At 43.1% G+C, this 23525-nt stretch overlaps 3 protein-coding genes across 4 annotated transcripts in view; 2 read left to right on the top strand and 1 right to left on the bottom strand.

Annotated features, from left to right (window-relative positions):
* Nucleotides 1–11971, top strand: part of WDFY2 (WD repeat and FYVE domain containing 2) — a 60823-nt gene extending 48852 nt beyond the window's left edge. The window contains exons 5-12 of the mRNA XM_070732777.1: nucleotides 406–556; nucleotides 2650–2762; nucleotides 5442–5568; nucleotides 5784–5889; nucleotides 7328–7429; nucleotides 9198–9328; nucleotides 10808–10916; nucleotides 11002–11971. Of these exons, the coding sequence (XP_070588878.1) occupies nucleotides 406–556; nucleotides 2650–2762; nucleotides 5442–5568; nucleotides 5784–5889; nucleotides 7328–7429; nucleotides 9198–9328; nucleotides 10808–10916; nucleotides 11002–11031 (869 nt within the window). The 3' untranslated portion in view covers nucleotides 11032–11971. The remainder of the gene's footprint in view (nucleotides 1–405; nucleotides 557–2649; nucleotides 2763–5441; nucleotides 5569–5783; nucleotides 5890–7327; nucleotides 7430–9197; nucleotides 9329–10807; nucleotides 10917–11001) is intronic.
* VPS36 (vacuolar protein sorting 36 homolog) overlaps nucleotides 1–23525 on the top strand; it is a 353187-nt gene that overhangs the window by 159061 nt on the left and 170601 nt on the right. The window lies entirely within an intron of this gene.
* Nucleotides 16164–23525, bottom strand: part of ATP7B (ATPase copper transporting beta) — a 46290-nt gene continuing 38928 nt past the window's right edge. For both annotated transcript variants that reach the window (XM_070738406.1, XM_070738414.1), the window contains 2 exons: nucleotides 22971–23073; nucleotides 16164–18936 (listed from right to left, as the gene is read on the bottom strand). In XM_070738406.1, coding sequence (XP_070594507.1) covers nucleotides 18681–18936; nucleotides 22971–23073 — 359 coding nt within the window. In that variant the 3' untranslated portion in view covers nucleotides 16164–18680. The remainder of the gene's footprint in view (nucleotides 18937–22970; nucleotides 23074–23525) is intronic.

The following is a 23525-nucleotide window of genomic DNA, read 5'->3' as shown; positions in this document are numbered from 1 at the left end:
ACTATTAATATTGATATCTGATAGCAAGATTAATACGTGTTGTCCCTCACTGCTCTTTAAGTTAAACCTCAGTTTTCTGTTGTCAAAACAGCTCCAATTGGCACTGGCTGGTTTTCAGGACCCATCGTGTTGCTTTTCAACGCCGTTCCTTCACTCACATCACTTCTTTCCTGCTGTTCTAGGGATATAACACAACTTGGTGCTGCAGGTCCATAATATTTGCATCCCTATAAGGGAATTTGGGCAACTTGAAGGAATACGCGACAATAGCAGAAATGGAAGGAGGCTACTTCAGGGTCGCAATAAACTTTAACTAACACAAATGTGATCTGGAAGTCATGTATTTCTTGGATAGCAAAGCTCTCGTTTATGATTTTAACCATCTTAATCTTTTTTTTCCCCCAGCTCATCAGAACAGAGTGATGATGGTTCTTTTTGTTTTGGAAATGGAGTGGCTCCTGAGCATTGGGCAGGATAAATCCTTTACTTGGCATTGCTCTGAAAGTGGCCAACGGCTTGGCAGTTACCGGATTAGTGCAGGCGCTTGCGGGCTACAGTATCCTTTCCAGAAATTAATTATGTATTTATTTATTTATTTATTCATTCATTCATTCATTCATTCATTCATTCATTCATTCATTCATTCATTTATTAGATTTGTATGCCGCCCCTCTCCGTAGACTCGGGGCGGCTCACAACAATAACAAGAACAATGTAAAAACAAATCTAATAATTTAAAAAACACTAAAAAACCCATTATTAAAAGCAAACACACACACAAACATTCCATGTATAAACTGTATAGGCCCAGGGGAGATGTGTCAATTCCCCTATGCCTGACGGCAGAGATGGGTCTTAAGAACTTTACGAAAGGCAAGGAGGGTGGGGGCAGTTCTAATCTCCGGGGGGAGCTGGTTCCAGAGGGTCGGGGCCGCCACAAAGAAGGCTCTTCTCCTGGGTCCCACCAAACGACATTGTTTAGTCGACGGGACCCAGAGAAGGCCAACTCTGTGGGACCTAACCGGTCGCTGGGATTCGTGCAGCAGAGGGCGGTCCCGTAGGTATTCTGGTCCGATTCCATGAAGGGCTTTATAGGTCATAACCAACACATTAGTGGCATTATGTACGATTTTAAGGCATTTTTCAACCTGCCATTTCATGATAAAGCAGGCATTGCGTGTGTAAATACGCTTTGATGCATTGACATTATAAACTCGTTTTATCCTTCTGATACACTGTGGTTGGTTATTTATGCTGACCTAAGAGCCCATACGTATCTTGCATTGGTTCCTCTGCAGTATTTTGAAATGCAGAATATTTTAGGAACTGGAAATACAGCGCTGATTGGAAATGTGTCATCTGTTTCCAGAACAGACAAGGGAGGGATTGAACAAATGAAACCTAAATATTTTCGAGCTTGATGTACTAGTGCATGGGTAGGCAAAGTTGGCTCATCTATGACTTGTGGACTTCAGATCCCAGAATTCCTGAGCCAATTATGCTAGCTCAGGAATTCTGGGAATTGAAGTCCACATGTCATAGAAGAGCCAACTTTGCCTACCCCTGTACTAGTGTATTTGGGTCAGACCTTGGAAGGTGTAGTTGGATTTTATCTATACACCAGTACATATGAAATCAAGGTCATGTATTATATCATGTATATAAATATTATTATATCTTTGTATACCACCAATACATACTTGACAAAACAAACAAACAAAGTGGCTTTTCCTGTTATTCAACTGGAATGAGAGGAAAGTAAGAGCAATGGGGGAATAACTCCCATATCTGTAGCACAGTGTTTCCCAACCTTGGCAACTTGAAGATATCTGGACTTCAACTCCCAGAATTCCCCAGCCAGCATCTGCTGGCTGGGGAATTCTGGAAGTTGAAGTCCAGATATCTTCAAGTTGCCAAGGTTGGGAAACACTGCTGTAGCAGATGACTTCTACCAAACTGACATCTGCAGAGGGAGCAACATCCATGTCAAAGAACTGCTCGCTGAACAGAGTGAGAGGAATTATTGTTGCTCTTGGATTTCACAAGGTAATGGATTTGAATCTGATTTGCTTAACAAAACCTGGGTTTGCTAGCAATGAAATTAGAGCTGGTCCTCAACTTACAATCACAACTGAGGCCAAAATTTCCATTGCTAATAGTTAAATGAGCTTTGCCTCATCTGATGACCTTTCTTGTCGCAGCTGTTAAGTGAATCACTGCAGCTGTTAAGTTAGTAAAACATTTGTTAAATGAAGCCAGCTGCCCTATCAACCTTTCTTGTCAGAAGGTTGAAAAAGGTGATCACATGACCCTGAGGTACTACAACTGTCATAAATATGAGCCAGTTGTCTCAATTTTGACCATGGTGATGCTGCAATGGTTGTAAATGTGAAAAAATGGACAAGTCACTTTTTCAGTTCCATTGAAATTGAACAAATTCTTCAATTCCTTTGGTCACTAACTGAATGGCTGTAAGTCGAGAACTACCTGTATTATAGTTAGCGTAGGAACTTATTTGTTTTACAAAATATGAATACCCTAATATTGCAATCTGGGCTGGGGGGGGGGGGGAGGTTCAATCCATGAAAACATTGAAAAGTAGGAGAAACTCTTGTAGTATTGTCGGTTTCCTGAACCCCTCCGTTCCAGGTTTGATGTGGAGACACGGAATGTTTTTATTGGTGATCATTCTGGACAAGTGACCATCCTTAAACTAGAACAAGAAAACAGCAGCCTGATAACAACTTTCAGAGGACATACAGGTATGATGTTAAATCACTCTGACTTTTCTGTGATCAGCATTAAAACAGATGAAATACCCTACAAGGAAGAGTCACTCTGAGAGGGAGAAGGGCAGTATCTAAATTAGAAAGTGTTGTGAGTGATCCTTGCAAGCCTCAGGACACGTCTGATTCTGAGGACGATGAACCAAGTTCCTTAGTTTATCCTGGGTTAAGGAGGTTATCTGAAGAAAAGGAAGCCGAGAGTGAAGTTGACAGTGATTTAGGAGTGCCTCAAGGAGTGGACGTTACAATGGAAAGTTGCTCCCTGTCAGATAGTGATCAAGAGATGTTAGAAAACGAATGGTTAGATCCAAGATAGAGGAGAAAAGTCAGAAGATGAGAAGAGATTCAAGGTAAGATGTTTAATCCACATTAGTAGCTCCGTGGATTGTACATGTCGATTCCCGGGTGCAGCTGGAAATGAAGGCATGGTCTGACAACTGCACTGAAAGAGTATGGCAGAGATTTAGTGGTGTTCCTGAAATAGAACAGTAAAAATCCTATGATATGCTTTTCAAAATGAGTTGGAAGCTGCATCTTTGAATGTCTGCTGAAGTCCGGTAAGCTAAATTGCCTGAAACTCTGATTTATAGTGCTGTTATCTCTGAGCTATCCAGAATGAAATGTTAAACGCTGCCAGAAAAGCTATTAGTTTTCCCAGCCGAAAGAGACTGCTCCAGTAGTGCTATTTGCTTTTTACCTTGCTACAGTTTTATGCATCTAAGCTGTTTGAACGAAAAATAAGAGAGACTATTGTTTGAAGAGTTGGTTTCTTGGAGAATTTTTGGGAAATGTAGCCATGCCTAGAACAGATAGATAGATAGATAGATAGATAGATAGATAGATAGATAGACAGACAGACAGACAGACAGACAGACAGACAGACAGACAGACAGACAGACAGACAGACAGACGACAGATGACAGACAGACAGACAAATGTGAGTGGGTGGACGGATGGATGGATGTAAGCCTGTGGTTCAAAGTTGTGTAATTTTTTTAAAATTGGAGTTGTCTATATGTTGTGGCTATTTAAAATATCTTGTTACTTTCAGCTCCAGAAGTATTTTTTACTTTACTTTTACTTTTCTCTACAGAATTTGCCTCACAACCAGATATTTTGAATATGAAACAACTTTTAGGAAGGTTAGGAAAAGCTAAGTGCCTGTGGGCATCAATTGTGGGAGAGACGGAGCAGAGGCCAGGAAAGACAATGGCTGAGAATTAATGTAGAAAGGGTTAATTTGGAGCCACAGAGCCAAATTTCCAATGATCTCTAGAATTGATTGAACTAGATTTCTAAAAGCTATCTGTCTCTCCGGTAGTCTTCTTTTTATTGGGCAGAAGTAGAGTATCAAAGGAAAAACGGACAGCAGACAACATCGCCTACTCCCCTATCCTAGAAGGATCCATTGCAGAAAAGGCTCATTTCCATTCACATTGCTAGTCAATGAGATCTCCTAGCACACCCTTCCTCCTAGCTATTAGGTGAACAGTTGCTACCTGGAACATGTAGACTCAAAAGTAGTAGTTACTCAGAAGGTAATTTCTGTCTTTCACCCCTCTACAAGAGATTGAAATTTCAGGGAGAACCATTGGAATGTATCAACAGCTGGCCCATTCTGTTGGACAGAAGACTTGCTTCTCTTAAAGTATTCCCCAGCAGGCTAGGGAATGGCAGATTTCCACATTTATTTGTTTGTTTGTTTGTTTGTTTATTTAATTTGTATGCCGCCCCTCTCCGTAGACTCGGGGTGGCTCACAGCAGTAATAGAAAAACAATGTACAATACAAATCTAATAATTAGAAGCTAAAAACCCATAATTTAAAAAAACATGCACACAATATACCATACATAAACAATATAGGCCTGGGGAAGTTATCTCAGTTCCCCCATGCTTGACGGCAGAGGTGGGTTTTAAGGAGTTTACGAAAGGCAAGGAGGGTGGGGGCAGTTCTAATCTCAGGGGGGAGCTGGTTCCAAAGGGTCGGGGCCGCCACAGAGAAGGCTCTTCCCCTGGGACCCCCCCAAACGACATTGTTTAGTCGACAGGTCCCGGAGAAGGCCAACTCTGTGGGACCTAATCGGTCGCTGGGATTCGTGCAGCAGAATCCCGCAACCAGAGCTGTGAATATTTTTCCTCATGCTAATGGTAGTTGCCCAGAAGACGGAGTGAAACCCCACTCCATTTGTCTACAATGAATTAATGGGATTCATGCTCAACAGCATCCCTGTGAGGTAGGCTAAGCCAGGAGGAATAACCATTTCAAGTCACCGAGTCAGCTTCCCTGGGTTTTTTCTGCCTTAGTCCAATTAGTGAGATTGTCAGCATTGTCTGTCCGGGTTCTAATGCTTTATAATTAATAGCAGATCTTTAGTTACTCAATAATAATGTTAGTATATGTGGCTGATGTTAATAATAACAACAACAACAACAATAATAATAATAATTTATTAGATTTGTATGCCGCCCCTCTCTGAGCGGCTCGCAACAAATAAAACATCATATACAAATCCAATGTTAAAAACAGTTTTAAAAACCCCCTATTAAAAACAGTCATACAACCCAAACATACCATACATAAAGTCAAGGCAGCTAAGGATATACCATAAATCCTCATGCTTCATTTCTTTTCCCCCCCATCCTCATGTTATCAGGTGGAATCAGTGCCCTGTGCTGGGACCCTGTGCAGCGTATCTTATTTTCCGGCAGTTCTGATCATTCCATCATTATGTGGGACATTGGAGGAAGAAAAGGAACAGCCATCGAACTCCAAGGACACAGGTACAAAATGAGCACCAGGTGCTTCTTTCTATCATCCCAGTCCCAAAATGTGCTTTTGATCGTGTACAACTTACACTACATCTCATTCAGAATGGCGATTAAATTGAAATTTTTCATTGAGAAATTGAGAAAAATTGTCATGTTTCTATTCATATATGTTCCTATTCATTTATGATTCCTAATATTGTTTTTGTTTTACTCTGTGTGCCCTGTAGTGATAAAGTTCAGTCCCTCTCTTATTCCCATCACACCCGGCAACTCATCTCTTGTGGGGCAGATGGCAGAATCGTTGTCTGGAATATGGATGTTGAGAGGCAAGAGGTATCCAGTCCGTTCTTCCTCTTTCTCTGATCAGGGAAGTTATCACTTACATAATCTTCAAAAGATGCATCAAAAAAGCCATTTAAGCCAAAGGTGACTGCCTGAAAACTCAATATAACAACATTGTGTTTTCATGTTGGGGGCTGCTTCACTACTGTTCCCTCGGTCTAGGTCAGGTACTTAATTTGGAAGGTCCAACTAAAAGTTCCTGTTAGAAGACATCTGCTTCCATTCTTATTTGGGAATTTTTATTCAATTAAATTTAGAGGGTTGTTTTGCAAAGCTGGGGAGTTTAAAGATAATAATCCTCTTAATTTGAGAGAAAGGAGATTGTCTCCTCTATTGGGCAGTTCTACCAGCAAATGTTGGGGGTGCAATCTCAATTGGTGAAGTTTAGAAGTGTAATGCTTGTAAGCCAATGTATCAGAGTCATGGTGATGCAGTGGTTGGAGTGCAGCACTGCAGGCTACATTATTATTATTATTATTATTATTATTATTATTATTATTATTATTATTAATTAGATTTGTATGCCGCCCCTCTCCGAAGACTCGGGGCGGCTCACAACAGTAATAGAAACAATATAACAGTGAAACAAATCTAATATTAAAATAAAACATATCTAAAACCCCAGCAATTTAAAACCATACAGCACATACATACCAAACATAAAATATAAAAGCCTGGGGGAGGATGTCTCAGTTCCCCCATGCCTGGCGATAAAGGTGGGTCTTGAGTAATTTGCGAAAGACAAGGAGGGTGGGGGCCGTTCTAATCTCTGGGGGGAGTTGATTCCAGAGGGCCGGGGCCACCACAGAGAAGGCTCTTTCCCTGGGGCCCGCCAAACGACATTGTTTGGTCGACGGGACCTGGAGAAGGCCAACTCTGTGGGACCTTATCGGCCGCTGGGATTCGTGCGGTAGAAGGCGGTTCCGGAGGTATTCTGGTCCAATGCCATGTAGGGCTTTAAAGGTCATAACCGACACTTTGAATTGTGACCGGAAACTGATCGGCAACCAATGCAGGCCACGGAGTGTTGCAGAAAGGTGGGCGAATCTAGGGAGCCCCACGATGGCTCTCGCGACCGCATTCTGCACGATCTGAAGTTTCCGAACACTTTTCAAGGGTAGCCCCATGTAGAGAGCATTGCAGTAATCGAACCTCGAGGTGATGAGGGCATGAGTGACTGTGAGCAATGACTCCCTGTCCAGGTACTTCTGCTGACTGCTGTCTGACTGCAATTTGGCAGTTTAAATCTCACAGGTTGACTCAGCCTTCCAGAAATCCTTGATTTACAATAAGGTAGAATTTCAAAATAATTCGCTATGCCAACCCCAGTGAAGAGAGAAGCAGCAGACTTCCTTTAAGACTTGGCATCTATTTGTGGCCAGTGCACAATTAAGTTGAAGGATTCCCTCCTCTCTTCTTCTTTTTTTAGACACCAGAATGGTTGGACAGTGACTCTTGCCAGAAATGTGACCAGCCATTCTTCTGGAACTTCAAACAGATGTGGGATAGCAAGAAAATAGGCCTTAGACAGGTATGTATCATACTGCTTTTTGCATGATTGAAGATCCTCTCCTGTTCCCTTTGATACAAAGTCCTGTGTGTCAACGGTAAACATTTCAGGAAGGTGGGTGTTCATGGAAGCAAAACTACACTACTGGTATAAAAGAAGGAGCCTGTCAATTTGGAAAAACCCTCTGTTTCAAAAGTCAACAAAACATTTGAATTTGACATGTTTCAAGTTTCAGATTTCGTTGGGAGCATTCTGATGTTTCAACTTGCTGAAATGTAGTCCAAAAATATTTTATACCATTACATGTTCAAAGATAGTCTATTTTGTGCCTTAGTAACCATAAGATATCATAAGGAATAAAAAACAGGAAATAGATTGGTGGTTAAACTGAAGAGTTTATGGAGTTGTAGGCTACAGCTGAAACACTGACTGGTTCAACATATTTAGTGAGTAGGGGAAAAATAAAATGAGATGTTTCCCAAGTAATCTATGCTATATTTTATTGCAGGTCTTTCTTAACCTTGATTCTCACATATGAAACTCATTTATATATCTTTTTGTATGTATAATTTGCTAAAGTTCCAAAAGTTAATGGGCATCAAAGGTATGAGGGGTGGCATACAAATCTAATAAATTATTATTCATTATTATTCATTAATTTTTTTGACTTAGCAAAAAATTATTGAAGATTCACAGCAACTTTTCAGGGAAACAGCGGATCCACCCTGATATATGCTTTAATGGAATAGTTCTTTCAGTTCAGTTCAGATTAGATTAGATTAGATTTATTGGATTTATATGCCGCCCCTCTCCGCAAACTCGGGGCGGCTCACAACAATAATAAAAAACAGTACATAATAAAAATCCAATGCCCACCAATCTAATTACAATTTAAAATTAGTAATTTCATAAAACAATCCCTATATATATATATATATATATATATATATATATATATATATATATATATATATATATATACACACACACACACACTCTGTGTATATATATATATATATATATATATATATATTAAAAAAACAGACACACAGTCAATCAATCAACAACACAACATGGGCAAGGGGGAGGTGTTTTAGTTCCCCCATGCCTGATGGCAGAGGTGGGTCTTAAGGAGTTTACGAAAGGCAGGGAGGGTGGGGGCAATCCTAATCTCAGGGGGGAGCTGGTTCCAGAGGGTCGGGCCCCCCACAGAGAAGGCTCTTCCCCTGGGTCCCGCCAGACGACATTGTTTAGTCAACGGGACCTGAAGAAGGCCGACTTTGTGGGACCTAACCGGTCGCTGGGATTCGTGCGGCAGGAGGCGGTCAGTTCGTTCTTTCTTTCTTTCTTTCTTTCTTTCTTTCTTTCTTTCTTTCTTTCTTTCTTTCTTTGTCAAGTACATATTGGTAATATACATAGATATAACATAGTTTATATACATAAGATGGGTACTGATAAGAGGGAACATTAGGCCAGGGACGGTAGGCACGCTGGTATGCACACCCCTTACTGACCTCTTAGGAATCGGGTGAAATCAACAGTAGACTGTCTAAGGGTACAGTTTGGGGGTTTAGGTGATGAAACCACAGAGTCAGGTAGTGAATTTCAGGAATTAACCACTCTGTTGCTAAAGTCGTATTTTCTACAGTCAAGTTTAGAGCAGTTCACTTTGAGTTTGTATCTATTGTGTGCTCGTGTATTGTTCTGGTTGAAGCTGAAAAAGCCATTGACAGGAAGAATGTTGTAGCAGTTCTTTCATTGTGAATCTTACGTCCTTTATAAATTTCAGCATCACTGCCGAAAGTGTGGAAAAGCAGTGTGTGGTAAATGCAGTTCGAAGCGCTCTTCCATACCTCTGATGGGATTTGAATTTGAAGTGAGAATCTGTGATACTTGTTATGACTCAATAACAGATGAGGAGTAAGTATTTATTTATTTATTTATTATTTGGATTTGTATGCCGCCCCTCTCCGAAGACTCGGGGCGGCTCACAACAAGTGAAAAACAATCCAATACAATCCAATTAATTAAAATATTATAAGTTTAAGAAAATCCCCAATACTAACATACACACATACAGGCATACCATATATAACTTCAACGTGCCCAGGGGGAGATGTTTAGTTTCCCCATGCCCGACGGCAAAGGTGGGTTTTAAGGAGTTTACGGAAGGCAGGAAGAGTAGGGGCAGTTCTGATCTCCGGGGGGAGTTGGTTCCAGAGGGCCGGTGCCGCCACAGAGAAGGCTCTCCCCCTGGGGCCCGCCAACCGGCATTGTTTAGTTGACGGGACCCGGAGGAGGCCCACTCTGTGGGACCTAATCGGTCGCTGGGATTCGTGCGGCAGAAGGCGGTCTCGGAGATATTCTGGTCCAGTGCCATGAAGGGCTTTAAAGGTCATAACCAACACTTTGAATTGTGACCGGAAACTGATCGGCAACCAATGCAGACTGCGGAGTGATGGTGAAACATGGGCATACCTGGGTAAGCCCATGACTGCTCTCGCAGCTGCATTCTGCACGATCTGAAGTTTCCGAACACTTTTCAAAGGTAGCCCCATGTAGAGAGCATTACAGTAGTCGAACCTCGAGGTGATGAGGGCATGAGTGACTGTGAGCAATGAGTCCCGGTCCAGATAGGGCCGCAACTGGTGCACCAAGCGAACCTGGGCAAACGCCCCCCTCGCCACAGCCGAAAGATGGTTCTCTAATGTCAGCTGTGGATCGAGGAGGACGCCCAAGTTGCGGACCCTCTCTGAGGGGGTCAATGATTCCCCCCCCAGGGTAATGGACGGACAGATGGGATTGTCCTTGGGAGGCAAAACCCACAGCCACTCCGTCTTATCCGGGTTGAGTTTGAGTCTGTAACGTACCACCTTCCAGTTGCTGGGGCAATTTATGCCAGTTTCTGGAGATAAATGAAATATCAGTTTTGAAAGGATCTAAGTCAAAGATGAAAAATGTTTACGTTGCTGAATGATAGTTCCTCAAATAGTTCATCAGGCTAATCTGAAGTTAGTTGGGGGAAAGATCAAAAGCAACATAAGAAAATATTATTTTACTGAAAGAGTAGTAGATCCTTGGAACAAACTTCCAGCAGACGTGGTTGGTAAATCCACAATAACTGAATTTAAACATGCCTGGGATAAACATATATCCATTGTAAGGTAAAATACAGGAAGTAGTATAAGGGCAGACTAGATGGACCATGAGGTCTTTTTCTGCCGTCAGTCTTCTATGTTTCTATGCTGGCTAGAACTGGGAGAAATCATAGTTTAACGACTGCTGAAGGCCACGGGGTCTGAATTAAGATTTAATTTACTGTTTTTTAGCATCTAGATATGATATTGTAATCTTCCAATTCCTATATTTTTACTTTGTGCTGTTATGTGCTTCCTTTAGACGTGCTCCTACAGCCACTTTCCATGACAGCAAACACAATGTTGTCCATGTACACTTTGAGGCAACACGGGGTTGGTTGCTGACATCCGGAACAGATAAAGTTATGAAGGTGAGAATGCAACTTACCCCAACCGAATCTACAGGGATTCTGGATTGTTTTAATAACCTTATTCTTTTTTTCTCGTTTTGAACAGTTGTGGGATATGACACCAGTAGTATCCTGATGTGGTGCTGAAATGGGAGCAACGCAGTATTAATGAAGAAGCGGTTCTTAATTCTGTAACAGAAAATGAAGCAAGTTATGTACTGACTGATAAACGAGAGAACTAATATTTCTGGATGCAATTTTTCAAGTAACCTACCAGGTTCCAGAGTGAAGACTTTGCACCAAATGATCTACTTCACAAAATGCAGATATTTTTTTACAAAAACAAACCAACCTTAAAAGACTTGTCTTCTCTGGCTTCATTGAGCCCTTTGAAACTCACCTGGAAGTTTCTGTATGTGACATTATTTGTTTTGTGTTGATATGCTGCTGAGGTGGTGGATCTTTGCAAGTGTGAGCAGTTGCCTGCAATAAGATTGTTCTTAAGAGACAAAAGGGAAAATCGAGTACAGTATTCCTGTTTTTTGTTTCATTTTCACTTTCATTATGAAATAACAAAAGTTCAGGTCGACCAGCTCCTTTGTATTTATATTCTAGAAAATGGTACTATGAATTTGGGAGTGGGCGTGGAGAGAAAATAGGCAAAGTCCAGTCTTTCTTCTTCCAAAACCAACTGGAATGTTTACTTTATTGTGTCATCAAAATAGCCAACCAAAGCTTTCTAGCCCTGGATGCAGCCAGTATGTACACGAATAAGTCTTGACTTTAAAAAACAACACTCAAATGGTTTTATACCGGGCAGTAATTAAAAGGGCCCTCCATGTGAGTTGGGTCACTTCTGAAATTTCCGCTGGGGAGTCTGCTGAAATTGTGCTTTACTAATTATGGTTTAAAACAAATTGTCTCGTTCATATCACTTCTCTGGAAGGATGTATATTTTTTAAAAAATGCTGATTGTAATTTTTAATTTTCAGTGTAACTCTCAAATTAATATAGGGAAACTTCACATTTTGCATTGTTGGGTAAATTTCCCAAAAAATAAAAATATGAATTAAAAATATTTAGTTTTTATTATCCTTTAAATCTCTCTTAACTAAGCTGATAGAGCAGGGGTATCAAACTGGATTTCTTTAAAGGGATGCATCAACATTGTACTGTAGTTCTCTTTGGTGGGCCAGCCGTCAGGAGGGGGGAGATGGGATGGGCACCTCTTACAGCACTCTGCCAGCCAAAACGGGGTGCAGCGGTGGTTGTTTGCCTACTCCTCCCAGCTGCACTCTGTTTTGGCTGCCAGAGGCACCCTGGGCCTTTGCCATTTCCAGCCTGGCCTCACAGGAAGAAGAAATTTGCCTTTTTGCAGGCAGGATATAATAAAGGGTTGGCGCCCAACACTCTCCGTCAACACATGGCCGCCTTGTCTGCAGTCCTCCGCCTGGACAACTTTCAATCCCTGTATTACCAGCCCAGTGTCAACAGCTTTCTGAAAGGTGCTGCTAATTTGAGGCCGCAGGTAGTTCATCAATAACCTTCATGGGACCTCTTCCTGGTCCTGCAGACACCCCCATCTGCATCCTTTGAGCCACTGAGGATGGTATCATTCCCGCTCCTGACTTTCAAAACAGCCTTCTTGGTAGCAATCACATTGGCCCAGACGGTATCAGAATTGGCCAAGACTTGTGCCTTTTCCATCTGGACAGGGTCATCTTACACCTCGATCCTTCATTTCTTCTTAAAGTCAACTCCTGGTTCCATCGGACCCAGGAAGTGATACTGCCTGACTTTTGTCCCAACCCAAAACATCAATTGGAACACTGTTGGCATAAGCTGAACATCAGGAGAGCTCTCCAGATTTATGTCCATCGGATGGTTTCTTTTCAAAAGATTGAAGTGCTCTTTGATGCAAGGTCACATGAGTTGCAAGGTCACAGACCAGACTACCAGCCGCTGGCTTAGGCGTGCATCATCAGGGCCTACGATGGACAGTCCAGGCCTGTCCTCGGCAGGATCACCACACACTCCACCCATATTCAGTCACATCAGTGGCCTGAGCCACACAGGTTTCCAGCAAAGAAATTTGCAGAGCTGCTATGTGGTCTTCGCCTTCCCTGTTTGTCAGACATTTCAAACTTCACTTGTTTGCCTCTGCTGAGGCTGCCTTTGGAAGACGGGTGCTACAGAAGGTATGCTCCACTTCTGCTGCCTTGGACCAACCTTCTGCTCTGGATATTTGAGCTTGGGTATATCCCATACTTGGACTCTCCTTAGCAACACACAGAAGTGTTGTTGGCTTACCTGAATGCCTCTGTGTGCTGCGGGTCCAAACCCTCCCTAGCTTTGTGTGGCCCAGGGTCACAACCTTCTACTTGGATATATGCTACATCAGATGTTTCTCTACGCCTTCGTTTCAAAACTGACTAGTCAAGCACATAGAGGGAGTACTTCAAACTAAATTTAAACTCAGTCCTTAACAACTGACCAGAATTTGTTCCCATACTTGGACTCTCCCCACAGCGCACAGAGAAGACTGTTCAGGTAAGCCAACAACACTTCTTTGTTATTGCCAGACAGACTTCACAATTGCATGCTTCCTGGTTTTCTTTCAAGTGTAGGCAATATCCTTGCTTTCTTTTAGGAGACAGCCCATCAAGCACTTACATTTTATACTGTCAGATATAAGTATGGGAAGCTGGATAGGTAGAGGATTTAGGAGTCCCAGGGCTTCTGCTTAAGAAGATATAAAGAGTAGTCTCTTTATATCAGCAGCCCTCAATCCCAACAGGCCACAGCACACGACTAGGCTACAACCCATTCAGAATATTTATGAAGGCTCATTTGTGTGAGTGGCAAGTGCAAATGAAGCTCTGCTGTCTATGTGCATGTCTGCTGCTCACACAAAACCACCCACTTTCTTCCCCGCCACCACCACCCCCGTCACTGGTCTGCCAAGGTGAAAAAAATTGAGGACTGCTGCTTTACATTGTAATCCATATATATTTCCAGCAGGGAATATCCATGTGTGACTTCTGTATTCTGAGACTGCACCCTGAATACGAAACCAGATATGAGTATGCCAATGTAAGCGGCTGACTCACATTTGAAGAACTGAGACCAAGACACTGAAGCCTCTGGTATAGAGGTCCAGGAAAGTGATATTGTTCCACTCAGGCAGGGTATTGTTCCACTTAAAAGTTTAAATAATTTACGTTGCACTGCTTTACCTGTTGCTTCTTAAGTGCATAGTTCAAGCGAGGGACTAAAGTACTTATCCCTGCCTCCAGTAAACAAGTCCCAGCCAACATTAAGTTATAACATATTTAAAGAAAAAAAACCAGCAGGGGGAAGCAAACGTCTTCTAAAAGCACCTCTTTGCTTTGATTTGAAGACCTGTCACTGTTCTGTCGGGCTCTCTGGTAGACTTCCCCCAAAAATTCACAGGTACAAATTTCAGACACACACACGTTTGAAAATTCAAAACAATGTTCTTTATAATGAAAAGTCACTTAAACTAAACCCTCTTTTGGTATAGCAAAGAGCACTCGTCTCCAAGCAAACTGGTAATTTGTACAAGTCCCTTATCAGTTCTGTGATACTTAGCTTGCAGCTGTGAGGCAATTCACAGTCCTTCTTTCACAAAGTGAAACACACTTTGCTCTGGTTTAGTTTGAAAGCGGGGGAAAATCAGCACACAAAGGTCGAAGTCAGCAAAGCAGGCATGAAACACAACGATCAGATAATCCTCCACAATGGCCAAACCCACAGGCTGCTATTTATAGCAGCCTCACTAATTACCACAGCCCCACCCAACCACAGGTGGCCTCATTTTCTTTGATAATAATCTCTCAGTTGTTGTTGCCTATGCATCGCTCTCCGCATGCGTGGCTGTATCATTAACTCTTGTTCTGAATCCAAGGAGGAGCTAGATAATTGATCTCCTTCAGAGCTGTCTGCCACACTCTCCTCCTCCCTGTCACTCATGTCTTCTTGGTCAGAGGAGCCTTCATCATCAGATTCCACTGGGGGCAAAACAGGCCTGCAGCATGTGGATGTCTTCCCCACATCCACAGTCCTTGGGGCAGGAGCAGGGCCAGAGCTAACCACAACAGTCACAATCCTGATATATATTTGAACAAGAATGTCCAAAATGCAGCTGCAAGATCTGTCATGGGTATGTCTCGGTATACCCATATAACACCTATACTCTGTGAGCTGCACTAGCTTCCTATTAGTCTCCGGGCACAATTCAAGATGTTGGTTATTACCTATAAAGTCCTACATGGCTCAGGGCCAGACTAGTTTACGGGACCGCCTCTTGCCACATACTTCCCAAAGACCAATAGCACGCAGAGTTGGCCTCCTCTGGGTCCCGTCGACTAAGCAATGCAGGTTGGCAGGGCTGAGGGGGAGGGCCTTCTCCGTGGCTGCCCTGGCTCTATGGAACCAACTACCCTCCAATATTCATACTGCTCCCACCCTACTGGCCTTCTGTAAGGCCACAAAGATCTGGATTTGTTGGCAGGCCTGAGGGGGCATGAACTAACAACCAACAAGGCCAAACTGCATAAATAGTATGTTTGCATGTGACTATGACTGTTTTATAGTTAATGGGTTCTTTTTAATACAGTGGTACCTCTACTTAAGAACTTAATTTGTTCCGTGACCAGGTTCTTAAGTAGAAATGTTTGTAAGTAGAAGCAATTTTTCCCATAGGAATCAAGGTAAAAGCAAATAATGTGTGCAAACCCATTAGGAAAGAAATAAAAGCTTGGAATTTGGGTGGGAGTAGGAGGAGGAAGAAGAGGAGGAGGAGGACAGTCACTGCTGAAGGAAGAAGATGAGGTGAGGGGAATCAAAAAAATCCAAAACGTTGAGGCTTAAAAAAAAAAAGAGGGACTCTGAGGTGGCGAGGAGGAGCACGTTCCTTGTTTATGGAGATTCCTTGATGATGGAATCACTGGAATGAAATATTCCATTTCAGGAATATAAAATTCCATGTAAATATGAATAACGTGTAAATAATGTAAATTTAAATAATGACAGTAAGTTACAGAATAGATTTAATATAAAAGATTTAATATTAGAGATCAGTTCTGATCTGTTCAAAATTGTTGTGATGTTTTTAAAATTGAAAAATTGAATAAATAAAGCTTTAATAAAGGGGGGGGGGATTTCATAATCCATAAGTCTTACACACCAAGCAACTTTGTTTGGCAATTTTGAGATAAATTCCAACTGATTAAATACAGCACAGACTTTCATAGTGAAGCAATAATTTTAATTGCTTGTCCAGGGGTGAAAAAAAATCAAAATTTTCCCGTACTCTATTTTATTATTATTAGTGATGTTTATGTGCCAACCACTCCAATAAGACTCTGGGTGGCTAACAATGATCACAATTACTAAAACAATATAAAAATATGACAATAGTAAAACAACAGTAATATAAAATACTTAAAAACCCTAAAAGCTATACATACACATAGTCATTCCTGATTCCAGGCCTGCCCGAAAAGCCAGGTCTTAACGGTTTTCTGGAAGAGCGGTAGGGTTTTGTGGGCATGGCTTTGTGGGCATGGCAAGGGAAAGATACTGCAAAATCCCCATTCCCCCTCTACTCCTGAGGGAAGTACAGTGTTCCCTCGACTTTTGCGGGGCATGCATTCCGAGACTGCCCGCGAAAGTCGAATTTCCGCGTAGAGATGCGGAAGTAAATACACCATTTTTGGTTATGGACAGTATCACAAGCCTTCCCTTAACACTTTAAACCCCTAAATTACCATTTCCCATTCCCCTAACAACCATTTACTCACCATTATTACTGGTACTCACCATTAAGTAAGACACTTAGTGATCATGATATTTATAAACATTGTTATTTATTTGCAAAAATTATTAGTTTGGCGATGATGTATGACATCATCAGGCGGGAAAAACCGTGGTATAGAAAAAACCCGCAAAGTATTTTTTAATTAATATTTTTTGAAAAACAGTGGCATAGGCTATTCGCGAAGTTCGAACCCGCGAAAATTGAGGGAACACTGTATACCACAAAATCTCCACTCCCACCTGACTCTGGGGCCAACCAGTGGTGGGTTTTGCCGGTTCTCCAAAGTACTCAAAATTTCTGCTACCAGTTCGCCAGAAACTCTCAGAAACTGCTGAATTTTCACCCCTGTGCTTGCCCCTTTCCACATTCAAAGTTTCAACTTTCCCAGAATTTACTATTATAGAAAAGCTTTTATGATTTTATGAAGATTTTTGATTCATCATGATTGAGTGCCAGGTTCATTACACCTACCCCTTCCCACTCGGACTTCTAATGGTAATTTGAATTAAAGATTTCATAATGGCAAATCTGGCTTTATTTTTAAGATAGGTTGCAGCAGTATATCCACAATAACTGTACTGCATAAAGTGCAATAAATAATTGGACAAAATTATTTTAAAAAATGAGAGATTGTAAATAATTTATCTATATTGTTCGAAAATAAATAATTATTTTCAAACAATGTATATAAAGATGGGTTTTTTTTAATTCCACGTAGGGTTTTTTTATTTCATGTAGAAAAAAGAATAGATTTATTTACTGCAATTTGCTTAATTATGATTTAAAAAAAAAAAACATTTCCAAGCCTATTTTTCAACATTTGAGGCACTGCTCTGATTCCAATATTTAAAAAATATAAATATAAATTCTTATTAGAATGTTTAGGGAACGTTCTAATGTTGGGTACTGTTAAATCCTTACTGGAATGAAGGACGGGCTGCCAGGCTGAGCCAACCAATCACCTTGCAGTATTTTCCCACCCAAGGAATATGGGGCGGGTACAAGGCCTAATTGTTCTCTGGACACAACAGGTACTGCCATGCCTAACAGTACTCCAGTTTTGTTGCCTTCTGAAACTTAATAAACACTTACCTTTTTATGAAACTTGGAATTCAGCATCATTCAGACAAAACAAAATATATAGAACAATTTTCCATACACTGCTTGATGCAATATTATGGACTGCACATGATGTGAATAAGCTTGAAGGTTTCTCTTTTGTTTTGCCTTCTTTAAGGCAAAGAAGTAAAACAGACTGCGAAAAGTGAAAATACAGCATACCCTTAAAAGTATGCTTACTTCTCCTCCACGCCCTGCCCTGAAGTACAACCAGCCTGATCATTCATTACAACTATCTTAAACTGACCTTTGTGAGGATATGTTTTTTCTGATATTGCTTCCGGGATGTCAAACTCAATTTCATTAAGGGCTGCATCAGGGTTGTGTTTGACCTTGGGGTGACGGAGGTGGTGGCCAGGGCAGGTGTGACCAGCTCGACATCACTCAGGGGGTGGGTCGAGCGCTTTACCAGTGAAAATGGGAGGCCAACACAGCTGAAAATGGAGCTCGGATGGCAGAGGCACCATTGGCTGGTCCTTTGCTCTTTCCACAATGGCTCTGCAGGCTAGATCTAAGCAACCCATGGGCTGGATCCAACCCACGGGCCTTGAGTTTGTCACCCCTGTATTACTTGATCTAAACATAGTAGCATATGGTAGTGAAATTCAAACACTGCTCTGTTCTTGGATACCCATATTATAATTAGCCCATATCCTAGTCCTTGAGCTGCTGGGATCAGATGAAGATATACTCCTCCATTCAGATGAGAGCAGGCACCACAGTGCACTCCAAATAAACTTCTCTGTAGATGCTCCAGAAACAGAATCTTAAGCATCTCTTAGTCCCATCTTTTAAATCTGCTGCTTGGTATCCGATGATATCCATTAAATATATTGGTCTTCATCCTGGTTGTTGGTGAATAGTGACCATTTGTCTGCTCCATCCTCCAAATCTCCTGACTCTACGTCTGAAGTTAAGGAACAAAGAGACGCTTGACTGATACTGTCCCAAGTGGCTAATTTGGGAGGTTTTTGTCTCTGATCATCCATCCCAATATAGACGCTAACTTGAGAAGGAGTCAGTGGCTTCATACAGCCTTGAGCCTCAGCTTCGTATTTTTCCAGGGCTGTTTTCTTGTAACTATGGAAAAAAGAACAAATTTAAAAAAACAGATATATATCCAATAGAATCACACAGTTTGATATGTCCAGCAAATAGTAATACAGGTAGTCCTTGACTTACAACAGTTCATTTAGTGACCAAGTAAAGTTTATTTATTTATTCGATTTTTATGCTGTCCTTCTCTTTAGACTCAGGGCGGTTTACAACATGTTAGCAATAGCACTTTTTTTAATGAAGCCAGCCTATTTCCCCCACAATCTGGGTCTTCATTTTACCCACTTTGGAAGGATAGAAGGCTGAGTCAACCTTGAGCCGGTGATGAGATTTGAACTGCTGACCTGCAGATCTAGCAGTCAGCTTTAGTGGCCTGCAGTACTGTACTCTACCTGCTGTCCCACCTCGGCACAGTTACAATGGCACTGAAAAAGGTGACTTATGATTGTTTTTCACAATAAACAACTGTTGAGCATTCCCATAATCATGTGATCAGCGTTTAGATGCTTGGCAACTGGTTCATGTTTATGACCATTGCTGTGTTGCAAGGTCATTGCAGGGTCATGTGATCTCCTTTTGTGACTTTCTTAATAATATAATAACAACAGAGTTGGAAGGGACCTTGGCAGTCTTCTAGTCCAACCCTCTGCTTGGGCAGGAGACCCTACACTACTTTAGACAAATGGTTATCCAACATCTTCTTTAAAACTTCCAGCGTTGGAGCATTCACAACTTCTGGTATTTTGTGGCCAAAAGGGTCCATTCCAGAGAATGAATTTAGAGGTACAACTGCATGATTCGCTTAACAACTGCATTAAAAAACAGTTACAAAATGTAGTAAAAAACTGATCAAATGGATGCCTTGACTTACAGCTACCATGACAGGATCAAAATTCTGGTTCCAATCGTAGTTGTACGTTGAAAACTACCTGTAGTTGAAGGCATTTGTTCAGTATTTTGCTTCTTAGCCACTGCAGTTATGACCCATGTTTAGAAGTTGTTCTGTCGGGCTCTCTGGTAGAATCCTCCCGAAAATTCACAGATACAAATTTCAGACACACACACGTTTGAAAATTCAAAACAATGTTCTTTATACCAAAAATTCACTTAAACTAAGCCCTCTTTTTGTATAGCAAAGAGCACTCATCTACAAACAAACTGGTAATTTGTACAAGTCCCTTAGCAGTTCTGAGATACTTAGCTTGCAGCTGTGAGGCAATTCACAGTCCTTCTTCTTTCACAAAGTGAAACACACTTTGCTCTGGTTTAGTTTGAAAGCGGGGGGAAATCAGCAGACAAAGGTCGAAGTCAGCAAAGCAGGCATGAAACACAACGATCAGATAATCCTCCACAATGGCCAAACCCACAGACTGCTATTTAGAGCAGCCTCACTAATTACCACAGCCCCACCCAACCACAGGTGGCCTCATTTTCTTTTATAATAATCTCTCAGTTGTTGTTGCCTATGCATCGCTCTCCGCATGCATGGCTGTATCATTAACTCTTGTTCCGAATCCAAGGAGGAGCTAGATAATTGATCTCCTTCTGAGCTGTCTGCCACACTCTCCTCCTCCCTGTCACTCATGTCTTCTTGGTCAGAGGAGCCTTCATCAGCAGATTCCACTGGGGGCAAAACAGGCCTGCAGCATGTGGATGTCTCCCCCACATCCACAGTCCTTGGGGCAGGAGCAGGGCCAGAGCTAACCACAACAGTCACAATCTTGATATATATTTGAACAAGAATGTCCAAAATGCAGCTGCAAGATCTGTCATGGGTATGCCTCGGTGTGCCCATATAACACCTATACTCTGTGAGCTGCACTAGCTTCCTATTAGTCTCCGGGCACAATTCAAGATGTTGGTTATTACCTATAAAGTCCTACATGGCTCAGGGCCAGACTAGTTTACGGGACCGCCTCTTGCCACATACCTCCCAGAGACCAATAGCACACAGAGTTGGCCTCCTCTGGGTCCCGTCGACTAAGCAATGCAGGTTGGCAGGGCTGAGGGGGAGGGCCTTCTCCGTGGCTGCCCTGGCTCTATGGAACCAACTACCCTCCAATATTCATACTGCTCCCACCCTACTGGCCTTCTGTAAGGCCACAAAGATCTGGATTTGTTGGCAGGCCTGAGGGGGCATGAACTAACAACCAACAAGGCCAAACTGCATAAATAGTATGTTTGCATGTGACTATGACTGTTTTATAGTTAATGGGTTCTTTTTAATACAGTGGTACCTCTACTTAAGAACTTAATTCGTTCCGTGACCAGGTTCTTAAGTAGAAATGTTTGTAAGTAGAAGCAATTTTTCCCATAGGAATCAATGTACAGTGATCCCCCGGGTATTGCGATCCCGATCATTGCGAAACGGCTATATGGCGATTTTTCAACCCGGAAGTCAAAACACCATCTGCGCATGCGCGCCCTTTTTTTCTATGGCCACGCATGCGTAGATGGCGCCGGGCAGATCAGCTGCTGGGCGGCTTCCCTGGGTCTTCCCCCTCTTGCTGGCGGGAGGGCGAGCGGCGGGCATCAGCGAGGAGTTTCCCCACCGCCCACGCAAACTCCTCGCTGCTGCCGCGCCCGCCGCTTGTCTTGTCCGCCGCCTGCCTGCCCGCGCGCCCGCCGCTCGCCCGCCCTTCGCCCGCCCACGCCGTTCGCTCGCGCCGCTTCCCAGCTGAGTCCTGAAGCGAATTGGCTTCAGGACTCAGCTGGGAAGCGGCGCGAGCGAACGGCTTGTCCGCCGCCTGCCTGCCCGCGCGCCCGCCGCTCGCCCGCCCTTCGCCCGCCCACGCCGTTCGCTCGCGCCGCTTCCCAGCTGAGTCCTGAAGCGAATTGGCTTCAGGACTCAGCTGGGAAGCGGAGCGAGCGAGTGGCGCGAGCGAACGGCTTGTCCACTGCTGCCTGCCCGCGCGCCCGCCGCTCGCCCACCCTTCGCCCGCCCACGCCGTTCGCTTGCGCCGCTTCCCAGCTGAGTCCTGAAGCCAATTCGCTTCAGGACTCAGCTGGGAAGCGGCGCGAGCGAGCGGCGCAAGCGAACGGCTTGTCCGCCGCCTGCCTGCCCGCACGCACGCACGCCGCTCGCCCGCCCTTCGCCCGCCCACGCCGTTCGCTCGCGCCGCTTCCCAGCTGAGTCCTGAAGCCAATTCGCTTCAGGACTCAGCTGGGAAGCGGCGCGAGCGAACGGCGTGGGCGGGCGAAGGGCGGGCGAGTGGCAGCGAGGAGTTTGCGTGGGCGGTGGGGAAACCCCAATCTTCGGCTCCTCGCTGCTGCTGCGGAAGTAAAAACACCATCTGCGCATGCGCAGATGGTGTTTTTACTTCCGCAGCGCTACTTCGCGAAAAACCGGTCATTGCGAGGGGTCCTGGAACGGAACCCTCGCAATGATCGGGGGACCACTGTAAAAGCAAATAATGTGTGCAAACCCATTAGGAAAGAAATAAAAGCTTGGAATTTGGGTGGGAGTAGGAGGAGGAAGAAGAGAAGGAGGAGGACAGTCACTGCTGAAGGAAGAAGGTGAGGTGAGGGGAATCAAAAAAAATCCAAAACGTTGAGGCTTAAAAAAAAAAAGAGGGACTCTGAGGTGGCGAGGAGGAGCACGTTCCTTGTTTATGGAGATTCCTTGATGATGGAATCACTGGAATGAAATATTCCATTTCAGGAATATGAATCCAAGGAGGAGCTAGATAATTGATCTCCTTCTGAGCTGTCTGCCACACTCTCCTCCTCCCTGTCACTCATGTCTTGTTGGTCGGAGGAGCCTTCATCAGCAGATTCCACCGGGAGCAAAACAGGCCTGCGGCATGTGGATGTCTCCCCCACATCCACAGTCCTTGGGGCAGGAGCTGGGCCAGAGCTAACCACAACAGAAGTTGGGAGTCCTCTTCAAGTAAACTTACTTAGAAAGTTCCAGCATGATACTGGGTAGAGATAGAAGAAAGGCATCAGCCATGATTACTACTAATAGCCAAGTTTTAAAGTTTTAGGACATGGATACTCCCATGATATTTAGCTTCTCTGGGCAGAGCATTTTAATTTGGGACTGGGAGATGACCTACCGTTTTAGCTGCAGGGAAGAGAGCAATACCGAAACCGAAGATGCAGCCATCGCAGCTGAACCCATCCATGGCTGTAGCACAAGTCCTAAAGGCATAAATACTCCTGACACACACAAAGACATACAAAACAATAGACAAGATTTAGACTATTTGCTAAACAAAGGTAGTCCTCAGCTTACAACAGTTCATTTAATGACCGTTCAAAGTTTCAATGGCACTGGAAAAAAATGACGTATGTTTTTCACACTTACAATCTCTGCAGCCTCCCCCATGATCATGTGATCAAAATTCAGATGCTTGGCAACTGGGTTCATAACTTATGACCCTTACACCATCTCGGGGTCATGTGATCACCTTTGGCGACCATCTGACAAGCAAAGTCAATGGGGAAGACAGATTCACTTAACAACCTTGTTACCAGCTTATCAACTGCAGTGATTCACTTAACAACTGTGGCAAGGAAGGCCATAAAATGGGGCAAAATTTACTTAAATGTCTTAGCAACATAAATTTTGGGTTCAATTGTGGATGTAAGTCAGGGGCTATCTTGTAAGG

The sequence above is a fragment of the Erythrolamprus reginae genome, chromosome 1 (assembly GCF_031021105.1).
Source record: "Erythrolamprus reginae isolate rEryReg1 chromosome 1, rEryReg1.hap1, whole genome shotgun sequence".
Lineage (NCBI taxonomy): Eukaryota > Metazoa > Chordata > Lepidosauria > Squamata > Dipsadidae > Erythrolamprus > Erythrolamprus reginae.
The sequence above is the reverse complement of the archived record's forward strand: the minus strand, read 5'-3'. Positions and strand labels throughout refer to the sequence as shown.